The 12,310-nt window shown below is 35.6% G+C and overlaps 1 protein-coding gene across 2 annotated transcripts; it reads right to left on the reverse strand.

The window, feature by feature from the left end:
- Positions 1-7,614: 7,614 nt before the first annotated feature.
- On the reverse strand, positions 7,615-11,214 carry LOC120744978 (T-cell surface glycoprotein CD3 epsilon chain-like). Of its 2 annotated transcripts, none has more exons than XM_040049580.1 (5): positions 10,862-11,214; positions 10,216-10,411; positions 9,979-10,122; positions 9,773-9,825; positions 7,615-8,450 (listed from the first exon to the last, which is right to left on the reverse strand). In XM_040049580.1, the coding sequence occupies exons 1-5, from the start codon at positions 10,925-10,927 to the stop codon at positions 8,388-8,390; spliced, it is 522 nt and encodes a 173-aa protein (XP_039905514.1). In that variant the 5' UTR covers positions 10,928-11,214; the 3' UTR covers positions 7,615-8,387. The 2 variants fall into 2 exon arrangements, with proteins under 2 accessions (XP_039905514.1, XP_039905515.1); XM_040049581.1 differs by having other exon boundaries at positions 10,216-10,398; positions 10,855-11,205.
- Between the last annotated feature and the right edge of the window lie 1,096 nt (positions 11,215-12,310).

Below are 12,310 nucleotides of genomic sequence, written 5' to 3' on the forward strand. Positions count from 1 at the left end.
TAATTACAAATCAAATGTTTTGTGTTTTCACAGGAAACATCACTGTGAAAACATATTTATTATTTAAAGTAATTAACAAATATATATAACTGCAGGTATATTATTGCCTGCCATAGTGTTTAAAGAAGTATGAAAACACTGAATGATATACTACATGAAATAACTACTTTGCGAATTACTATCTATGAATTACTTTATAAATATACTGTTTTTGAGTGGGACAAAATACTACTTTGATATTGTACTTATATCATGAAACTTGCAACTAACAGACTAACTGACTGTCCTTTTTTGATCATTTTGCAGGATTTGGTTATTGTTTCTTTAGAACATTCATGAACAGTGGGAGTAAATCTGTTTTCCTTTGCAATAAATTTTGAATTATCCCTAAATAGTTTTTGGATTCTCCAGGAGAAATAATTTTCACTTACATGTTTTACCAGTTTTTCTTTTTTACTTTCCACATAAAACTAAGTTTTAAAACGAGTCGTTGCACACTTTCCTAAATCTTTACCATTATTTTTTTTCCAATGTAGCGTCGTCTTCTCTAATTATTTGCAAGAATCATTTCTTTTAGGTGATGTTGTGTTGATCTTTTAATCAGTTCACATAATCTTGGTCATATTCATCCAGTAGGTAGAAGACAATGGGCATAAGAAAATCAGTTATAATTAATGACTCAAAATCAAATCAAAAAGAGTTAAAAATCATAATCCCTTAAATAACGACTACAAACACTTAAAAAAATCTATAATGCAATGCTATTATTATTATTATTACCAGTATTACCGATAATAAAAACACTCAGCAACCGATTCCGATTAGGCTTTGCTTTTGCAAAAATGTTATTTCATGTGTCCTCAGGCTCCGACAGACAGCATCTAGTTTCTGAAACCAGAGGACCGACCAATGACCACTACCAGGTAAGCTGAAACCTGAAAGTGACAATAACACTAAAAAAGAAAACAACAACTGACTTGTTTTCTCCAACAGCCTCTGAGGAGAGGTGGCCAGAAAGATACATATGATGAACTCGTCCACAGAAGATAAATGGAAGGAAGCTCACTGGTGTCCTTAGCTGGAAGCTTGAGAGTCCTCATAGATCCAACATCTGCTGGAGGGGAAAGTCTGGTACCTGTTTTCAGAAGTTACATCTAGCTAAGCTGTTCCCCATCCCCAATGCAGGGCTTTATTTTCAACATGCCTGTAAGATGATGCTTTAAAATCACTGTAATATAATATCAGAAATTATAATAACCTGGGTAGTATTGGAATAGCTATATTATACTTATTGATTATTAAGAAAAAAAAATTGACTGTCATGTTGCCCAATGAAAACTCAGTGAATAAAATTAGCTACGCTGTCTTGTCATGCTATTGTGAGTGATGAAAATCTCTCAAGCTACTTTTCTTTGTACAGTTCTGAAGTAATTGCAAGATTAAGATTAGGATTAATATGCTGTATTGTAGTAGCATTGTGTCAATAATGCATTTATGATACGATCAGAAATGTCAATGTAATTGCTCTTTTTGTATGCTTTTGACTACAGTTAGAGAAGCTCTTGCCACATCCACGCACTTGTTGTTTATAGTTTGTAGTTTATCTCATTTGGCAAAAAAAAGACATCACTCAATAAAAAATGTGACAGAATAATTTGACTAATGGTATCACTGTTATTAATTGTAATTTTTTTTCAATTTCCAAATCAAAAATCTAGTGCTCATACAGCTGTAGAAAGCATATATTCAGATAAATACTTGTAAATGTTAAAAATACGTACAGAGATTTATAAAATAAAAAAAGCACTGTTAGATGTTAAACCAGTTGTTTGTGGTTTTTTATTTCAGTGACAATTTTTTAAGCCTAAACAGACCTATTTTATTGTATGTTTTTAAGTATGCTGCATGCACCAGTGCTACATGCCAAATCAATTATAATTTTAAAAATGTGCAGGCATCACAAAACACTAACTTAACGATATTACAAATCACAAAAGCACTAAAAAAAAGCAGCACTAAATGAAAACAAATGGTGTTATATTTCATTGAGATAAAAACAAATTAACATTAAAAAGGAGCACCTCATTTTTGACTGCATGACATCCTTAAAGTCTTGTTCTCAGTCAAAATCTTCTATGAGTTACACGCACTGGGAATTTCATAATTTGAAGTGTTTTTTCCAAAACTATTCCCCGTTCCTGGGAGAGGAACTCCCAGCTCATCTGAGAAGTTTGAGTATGTCAGCTTTGATAGATCAGTTTAAGAACCATATAGCTAATGAAATAATTATTTTCTAACCCATTACCTTATGACATATTTAACGTCATTCTTGAAAACATGATACCACTTGCTACTGAGAGATTACACAATAACTGTGCCTTTATAAGGCCACAGAGTGGATGACAAGAGCGAAGCTGTTAAAATAATGAAACAATAGCAACTAGCCCAGCACAGACGTTTTAGTGTTTATCCAGTGATAGTCCACTTTTCAAATTATTTCAGACAAATATATAACGATTCCAGCAAGACAACAAAATACAACAAAATGAGCAGAAACTGAGTTCTCTATATTATTACTATTATTTATGCTATTCTCATTATTATTATTAGCAACAGTAGTAGTAGTATTTTCAGTAGCAGAGATCAAATCACACTTTTGATAGAATAGAATAGAATAGAATTCAACTTTATTGTAATTGCACATGTCACAAGTACAAGGCAACGAAATGCAGTTTGCATCCATCCAGAAAGTGCTTTAGCCACAATATAGATATATTACAAAATATATATTAGCAATAATATAGGTATATAGATATATTACAGAAATGGGTCTGTTATAGGTATGAGGGTACAAAATATGGGTCTATTATGGGTATTTTACAATGTACACGGTATGAAGGTATGTTATGAATATGCTGTAACTATAAGTATGTACAGGCTGTAGTGAGTGTACAAGCTATGTACAGGCTATGACCAGGATATAAATATGAAAACTATACAGAAATATGAACTATGCAAATTATAAACAGTTGTAGAATTATAGTTATCATATTGTACAGAATGATTGTCTATACAGCATTTACAGTAGTGCAGTTAAGATAAGTGAAATATGTGGATAATCTCTACAGAGGCTATATAAAGTGCTAGAGGTTGGGAGTGGTGGTTTATTCCATGTTATTATTGTGTGTATGAGGGTACAGTTGTCCATTTGTTTGTTTTTGTCCATTGTGTTGTGTTCAGTTATAGGTGGTTGTGGGTGTGTTTATGTTCAGTCCACAAGTTTAATGTGGGTAGGATGTCAGGAGGCATCATATTGTATGTTATGCTTTGTTTACAATCCCCCCCCCCCCCCATCCCCCAACGAGTCACATTTATGTAAGGATGACTTATAAATTGCTATAATCAAATATAAAACTGTTCCTCTAAAATACTTTATGAATTAATAAAATAAACTTGAGTTGAAAAGCTTGAGTACCACAGAGGTAGACTTGCTAGTTGGGGAGCCTCTTTCTTCACAACCTGAGTGTCTAGATATGATAGTGGCAGTGCTGCTATAGTAACAAAAAGCCCTTAACGTTACCATGTTGCTGTCATGCTACTTTTGCTTGTTGAAAAGACTTCTTATATTCATGTAATAATAAACTGCTCTGAATGTGAAAAAATATGTATGTTCTCACTCCTTCTTCCTCTCTCTGTAAATGTGCATGTAACAAGCAATGAAATGGAAGTGCCAAAAACCAGTTAACAAGGCAGTCTCCAAACGCAAGTCAAACCCCACACTCATATTAAAATATACAACTTAGTGTTAAAGCTGATATCTGTAATATATCATATAATACGTGCTTTTGGGGATTTTGTTAAGCTCTATAGTTATGGGCGTGACTGCTTAGGTTGACTGTTGTGCAGACACTGAGATCTGTCTCCTGACCTATACTAATTTGAGTCACTGCACCTACTTTGGCTGTTGGAGCCTTATTATTTCACAAAAAGCCCATCAAAGAAGTTGACATTTGTGCTCTGGTGAGTGAAATGCTAGAACACTGTCAGGTAAAGGTGCCTGTTTTGTGCACAGTTTAAAGATGCAGCTTGGTAAGCAAACTTACTAGCATTAGCACGTCACCCTTTCTTCTAACTGTGGTTACCAATTGCATCCAAACACTGGATGGATATGGAGTCCAGAAACCAATACGTGATTCTATGATGTCAATCCTAAATGCTAAGAGGTCTAGCAATACCTACACATGAAACTTTCTGTGGTATCAAATGGTAAAAGGTCTCTAATAACACCAACACATGCAATTTTACTTTTGCAGCCTTGCCATTTCAACATATTTAAACGTAAGAAAGAGAAATGTTGTTAATATTTGTTTAAATAATTAACACAGTAGTCATGCTTTTAATGAATGAAACCTTTGATATATTAACCCAAGAGAAAACAGTGACTGGTAAAAATGAGCCCTATCTCAACCAGCTACAACAGCACACTGCTACCTCTGCATTCACAAGTGCTGTGTGATACTGCAACCTTTGGTATCAATCTGATGCCAAATAAATTAAGAGCAGTATTGCCGATACTTTTAACCTAAAAAGGGAGCTTATGTAGGTTAGAGGAGTGTGTCATGATATATGAGCTGAATCATCGTACATTTGCAAAATTCTGAACACATTTTAATGAACACAAACATAACAATGTTGTGATTTTAACTCCCCACAACAATTAGTTAACACAGTTTCCGACTTCTAACAGATGTTTTTTATGAGACCTGGAATGTAACTGTGCCTGTCTTTAAAGGACTTTGGGTCGGCTTCTGTTGTTTACATATACTATGGGCTATAAATTGACATGACGAAATTTTTTCATGAAACAAACAAAAAACAATTAAAAAAAAAAAACTGAACACAGTTAGGTTAGGTTAATTGGTGATTCTAAATTGCCCTTAGATGTGAATAAATCGCTGTCTGTCTGTGTTAGCCCTGCGATACACTGGCGACCTGTCCAGGGTGTACCCCGCCTCTCACCCTAAAAAAGCTGAAATAAGCTCAAACCCCCCCGATTGCATAAATATCGATCTGATACTGATACCAGTGTTGGTATCAGTATTTAGATGAATATTATTTAGATCTGCCCACCTCTACAATTCACCAAATAAGTAATTAGCCATTCAGATTACTTAATTAAATTAATGATAACACTAAAATACTCAATTACAAGTACAGGGCCTTGGAGGGAACACTAAGTAAGAATGGTCACTTAGTTGCATTATTTATGACTATTTTTTATATATTATTGTACATTTTAATAGCTAATACATTTGTATGGAATGTTTAGTTAGATAGTTTAATTAATTGCATTTTATATACTTTAAATGTTTTAGATTAAATTAAATCTACTCTCTGGATAGCTTGTAATGAAAGGTGTGGCATAAATGTATTGGAGTAAAAAGCAGACATACGTGAAAATATACTGACTATTAGTAAAGAATAGTAGTTGAATAAACGTACCACTGTTAATGATCATCATACAACATAAAAAAATAATGGCAATAATTAGTCATACTCTAACCTTAGTCAAAAGGTTCACATTGATTTTGAGATGCATAAAATCAGTAAAAAAAAATTTTACTGAAGAGAAAGTTACACAACAAGAGCAAAGAGAAAAGCAGAGAGAAAGGTTAAGAAAACTGAAAGATTAAAATAGTAACAAAGTGTTGCAGGAAACACAAAAGTTAAAGAGGAGAGAAACTCAGAGGCGTCCCCTTGTCAGGTAATCTAAAAGCTTAACGTCTTTGATAGCAGCTCGTCTTCTTCCTCACTCTGCTGTGACAAAGCTACAAACTACTGTTTTCTACCTGAGCCGGAGAAGAGATCAAACAATGGAGCTTTAAGCAGCTCGGCTCTGAAACACAAACCTGATCTACACACACACACACACACACACACACACACACACACACACACACACACACACACACACACACACAAAACCAACTTCTGACTCAGGGCATGTTCACACACCTTCGAGCACATGCACGCTCTCATCCAACATGAACGTGTGTGCTCGTGCACACTAACAGATGAGCAGATGTAGGTCTGTGTGTGGGAGCGGTTTGACTCAACAAAGAGAGAAGAACACACCACCACCCCCCTCCTATTTTCTTTGCTTCTTTCTCTCACAAATATACAGAAGATGTAAATGAAGATAACTGAGCAGTAAGTGTGGGTGTGTTTCCACTAAACACTACTCTTCTGAGATGCTTACAGTGTAACAGATTTATCAATCATTAATAATCTGCATGGAGACGAAACATTACGTTGTGTTTCCCTCTTTTGTTTCCACCAGTACAGCTGTGCTCCGTCACTGCTGGGAAAAAAAAAATCACACAGAACCCAAAACATGACATGATGTGATATTTCCACTGTGTCTTTAACACTATCAAAAATATGTTTATGCATTGAGAAATGTTTCAGAGATATTTCCAGAGACGGTGATGTATACAACTGTCACAGCAGAAACGAAGGCATACTGGTGATGAGTGTGTGATGGGGGCTGGGGTGCTACGGATATGAGCTGTGGCTTTGAGGCAGCTTCATGAATCGGTTACAGTTCTATCTGCTGAACCATCCCAGTACTGTTTTCAACCATGAACAAAGACATACATGAGAGCAGTGTTCACTGTGGTTTATTATATTAATGACGCACGATGTCCATTACAGTAACAGAAAGGTTATCACATTATAATGTAATGAAAGAAGAAGCAAAGAAGTAAGCCTCAAAGGTCTGTGCATGCAGCATGTTACATATCTGATGCTCTTTTTACATGTCAGAGCTTAAAATGCTGCATATACTCTATTTATATATGTACAAGACATGCAAGTATATTTGAGTTGATATGATTTTGTCGCTCTAAATTACAGCACATTCTGCCAATGTTTAGATTAAAAGATCAAAATACTCAAATGCCCATAAACACATATATTTGGCTATCCACATTATCAGGCACACTTCTACAGACTGATGTGATCCAATTCCATGTCAACACAGTAATAAATTGATTTGCCGCTGTGCACCCTCACCACTAACCAACTAACTAACGGTAGCAAAACAATATATTTAAAAGCAAAACATGAATAATACAGGCAACAAGAAAGCAAACTTGCAGTTGCAGTGCTGTACTGCAGCGGTCCCCAACCTTTTTTGCGCCACGGACCGGTTTATGCCCAACAATATTTTCACGGACCGGCCTTTAAGGTGTCGCGGATAAATACAACAAAATAAAACTAGTACCGGTACCGAAAAAAAGAAGATTTATTCATAACACACGTGAAAAGACCCAGGAAAACCGAGTAAACGATAAAATCAATAACAAAATAACACTGAAAACTGATAAAAACCCTGAAAACTATACATTTCACACCTGAGCCTCAACTTTCGCGACCCGGTACCAAACGACTCACGGACCGGTACCGGTCCGAGGCCCGGGGGTTGGGGACCGCTGTTGTACTGCCTTTCTGTGTACACCTAATAACCTGTACAATAAGCACAAAAAAATTTGGTTTCTTTAACTTTGCCTCCGACAGCGTCTTTATTTTTCATGAACCTGAAACCTGTGTTTATATGTCTCACAATATTGAAAGATGATATTTAAAACTGTCTATAGTATCAGTTTGAATATTTTGTTGTTTGATATACCCTTAAAAGTCCTTTTAGATAAGTTTATGTATTCTACGTGCTTCGTGGTAGCATCTTTGCAAATGGGTATATAAAATCGCTTAAGTTGGCATTAACAGTTCACGACAACAAATACAAATTTGTAATGTTCATTAGGTTAATGTCAGTGCTACCGCTTTCTTTCTGTTGGACATGTTTCATGTTACATTTGTTTTTTTGCTCACTTTTTGCAGGCTACTTTTCAGGCACTCACCACATCGCAATGCTAATATCATTTCATTAGAAAACAGGCAGATCATCACTGATTCATTTAAAATCAGCACCAACTCACCATTTCCAAAACCACTTGACGATAGACACAAACGTCTCCTTTATACTGAATTTAAAAACGTTTTTACATTGATAAAATTTGTGATTTTAACTTTTTTCCACAAAAAATGTATTTAAATACTATATACTATAATACTAAATAATATTTAAATTAAATATCTTTAACTTTTGAATCTCAATGCAAATTCCGCCTGAACTCTACCTGCTTGTAAGTCAAAGGGAAACGGAGAAAATTTGTTGTGTTGGCTTTTGGCTAAGGTGACCCTTCAAATTCAAAACAGAAGAAGCCACTGCACGCTACTCGGATCATGACTGATACTCTTGTGTGTTGTTTGTGAATGTTCTCCTTCATTTGTACAGAGACCCGGAGTCGATAGTTGAAGTGCTTCTATCCCATCCTGTTGACCACCGTGGAGTAAGTTTCCTGGGCGCGAGTTTGAGGGTTCAGTGCCTGCGAGAAAAACAAAACAAACAATAAAATGTTTTGCTTTACAGCACACAGCACCAAGTAGTTAAATAGTCCAGTACGCATAAATAATGTTATGGGATGGGTCTTAGTCAAACACTCAGAAAACACAAGAAAACAAGTTGGTAAAAAACTACATCAGATCCATGAATCAGGTAAAAATGGAGTGGCGCTGTTTCATCCTTTCATATCTGAGTAGCTGATTTAGGGAAATCTCTTCTTCTAACACTTTTGTCTTTAATACATCTTGCTAGTTAATAGTTAAGTGTTAAGTGTTAATATTTACTGTAATCTATGTTCTATGATGATAAACAATCAATTAACCCTTGTCAGGAATTAATCCTGTCCATTGTCATCCAACTGCAACGTTGACCCATTGGTCTCATTCCAGCTTAATTTATAATCACAATAAAATAGTCTTATTTGGTACGGGAGGAGGCTGGAAGAATTTAGTGCAAAAAAAGCTAAAAATATCTTTTTAGTCATTCAGATTTAACTTTTATTAAAATGACATGTTCTAATGTCATTTTTCTATCACTCCATGCATCACATTATTAAATATCATGTAAAATGTTTACATAAAATGGTCAGTGCTGAGCTGTCCTTGTTAGACTCTATGTGACATTAAATTATTTGTATCTGTGTAAAAAATTCACAGAACATGAAAACACCATTTCAGGACATTAATTCTTTAATCTGGTAAATTTAAAAAAAAGTATGAATAATTCAGTTTAATACAATTCAATTCAGTTTTGTTTATTTAGTGAAAATTTGCCAATTCAGATCACTGATCAGTTCGGCTGCAATTTATTTTTGATCCATTATTGATCGTCTGTTTCTTTTCTTTCCCCAAAACTGCCCCTTTTTAAAAGTAATATAATAATATCCCATGTTGCCTGAGTGTACCTCAGGATTCCCAGGAAGGAAAAGTATTAAAGGCAAAAAGGACATCTGGAATACCTCGCTAAACCTGCTCCGTTCATCTAGCGGATAGACTGTAGAGAATTGATGGAGGGTTGGTTGGATGGAGAAACTATGAAACTATGAAAACTATGAAAACATCAACATCATAAAAGCATCATTTTTAAGCAGAATTGACTCACATTAAAAACCTGTTTCAATATTGACTTTGCAAAAAGTGAATATCTCTGGCATTGAGATATTTTTCAGCGTCAGATAGTTTTCTTTGTGTTTAATGGTATAATTTCTTTCTTTTCTTCCAAGTCACTCTGGAGAAATAAAGGCTGAAGATGTTGACGGAAACACCTTCTAATTGCAAAACAGAGTTTTTATTATCCAGTACGTACCTCATAGTCAGGAGACGGGACAGGTGGACCTCGGCCTCCAGAGCGAGGAGGTGCTGGAAGATGATGATAGAGTAAATACAACTTAATGCTTGTAATATCACTTATAACAGAATTTCTCAAGGCTTAAAGATGTATAAAGGACAGCCAAGGCAAAAAGGTAAACTGTCTGAACTGACTGTCAGTGATTGGTCCAAGTGAAGTCTTACCTTTGGAAGGTTGAGGAGGCCCAGCCGAGCTTTTCTTCTTAGAGCACGTGTAGACTATGACCATCACAATTATTGTCAGGAGTAAGTCCCCGACGATGACCATAAATAATGTGTTTCCATCGAGCTCAAAGCAGTTCTCACACACTGGAGGTAAAAGATCACAAGATGCATCAAGTGTTAGAGCAGCGTGAACAACTAATACAAGACAGGAAAGGAAAAAGATTCTTTTTCACTCACCATTTCCTTTAACATAGAATTTATATATATTTTTATTGGGGCCGTATTCACATGTGTATTGGGCTTTACTGGTATATATGAATGTATAGGTTTGGTTTCCATTGTTATCTTCAATTTCTTCATTCCACTTCCCTGCTTCTGGACAGGTCAGTGTGACTTGGTTCCTCCAGATTTCCACATTGCCTGGAAAAACATGGACAGATATTAAGATACTTCAGTGCACTTGCTTTGTCATGTTTATCAGATCTGATTATGTTTCACACAGAAAGGGACAATCTGAGAGCTCAGACAGCTTCCTTAAACTTGGCTCATTATTTGCACATTGAGAATTTTCCCTGCATTTATACACACCATTCAAATTTATTATAAAAGAAATCCTTTAACATTTTACAAAAAGGGCCATGTCTGCTCACAATAAATATGTTCATACACTATAGCAAATACAAAAGTATATACAGTTTGAAAAGTGTATGTAGACATTAAACCATTTTGTTGACATACAGGAAATCTGAGAAATTTCTTTGAAAATGCCTTTAGATGTTCTAGTTTGTTGACAGAATTCATGTTTCTAAATCCAGAGAAGTTAAGTGAGACTCAATGACTTTAAAATATGAATTAAAACAAATGCCAGACTGTTACCTTTGCCAGCCACCGTGGAAGCAACGCCGAGGAGGACGACGACGAGCACGGCCTGGACACCCATGCTGAGCATTTTCTTCAGGATGCCTTTGTGTTTTTTGTGTGCGTTCCTAGAGCTTTCTAATTTATAGATCAACTTTTTAAATATTTCCACTTGAAGATTTCAGTTACATCAAAATGCTGCTCAATGAGACGAAAAGCTTCAAATTAGACGAGGAGGTTCTCTCTCTCTCTCTCTCTCTCTCTTGTTCTGGCACACACACGTTGCACCCACAGGAAGTGTTTTTTTTTTCAAGATGAATTCACAGTTAAACCTCAAAATGAAGTCAAACTGAAGAAGTATACTGAATAGAAATGCTTCTGCTTGTTTTCTGATTCATTAAAGATCAAAAACAAAAAAAACTGCAAATGACAGCAGCTAACGTCACACCGCTTGAATGAGTAGCTCATGTTTGCAGTGTGGCGTATATTTCCATGCTCTTTAGTTTGCACCAAAACTCCCCATTACATGTAGCCATTGTTTAGTCTGAAAACACAGTCTGAATCTTTGATGGGAATCAGTTTTATGTGCAGTGTGTGACGAGTGAAGATGGCGGCGTTCACAGCAGCTCACAGTGATGTTTGGAGCGGCTTTGCAGAACATATGATGCACTACTGTAAAGATCCTTAGATCAGTAAAACTTCTCATTCTGATCATTTTCCATGTGCATGATTAAAATACCAACATTTAACTCCAGTAAATCACAAAGAATCAAACATTTACAACCAAGCTGCAGTTTGTATGTTTCACAAACTGTGCCTCATATGCATCAGTATGTAACAACAACTCATAGATCAGTTCGAAATGATGGATAAAAGAAGTTTTTAGGTTATGAAAAACTTCTCTGTGACAAGTGTCTGAGCTATTTTTTGAGCCAACATGGCGGTTCCTGTTCTTAAACAGCACCTGCTTTGTGTGTGACTTGTGGATGTTTTTTTTTTTTTTTTTACATGTAACGTCCCTTCCCCCATTTCTTGTTGTCTTCAAATAACCAAACAGAAAAACGTCACTGATAAAAGACCAATAAGAGTTTCAGATATTCCGTTAGAATTACAGATGATAATAAAATGTTGTCATGCAGTTGAACATGTCTGGAGGCGACAGACATCAAGACCCTAGCACTGAAAAAGCATTTTAATAACTATGGCTTTAGAATGTGTGTTAACTATGAATAAACCATTAAACAGTGTGACTGTTCACTACCGGGTTTCAAATGTGACTTAGGTGATCAGCTCATGAGTCAAGTGCATAGAGACATCGCTGTTTAGAGCCCCTATCGAGTGCCTTCAACGTGTCCATTTGTATTTGTGTGTCTGCAACACATCTGCTCCACTCACCTCACCCGCCTGTCTGCAGTCAAGACACAGAACAGATGTGTTTAGCAACTATTGGCAAAAATGCATAATAAACTAAGTG

The sequence above is a fragment of the Simochromis diagramma genome, unplaced genomic scaffold, assembly GCF_900408965.1.
Source record: "Simochromis diagramma unplaced genomic scaffold, fSimDia1.1 OVJJ01000611.1, whole genome shotgun sequence".
In the NCBI taxonomy this organism is placed as follows: domain Eukaryota; kingdom Metazoa; phylum Chordata; class Actinopteri; order Cichliformes; family Cichlidae; genus Simochromis; species Simochromis diagramma.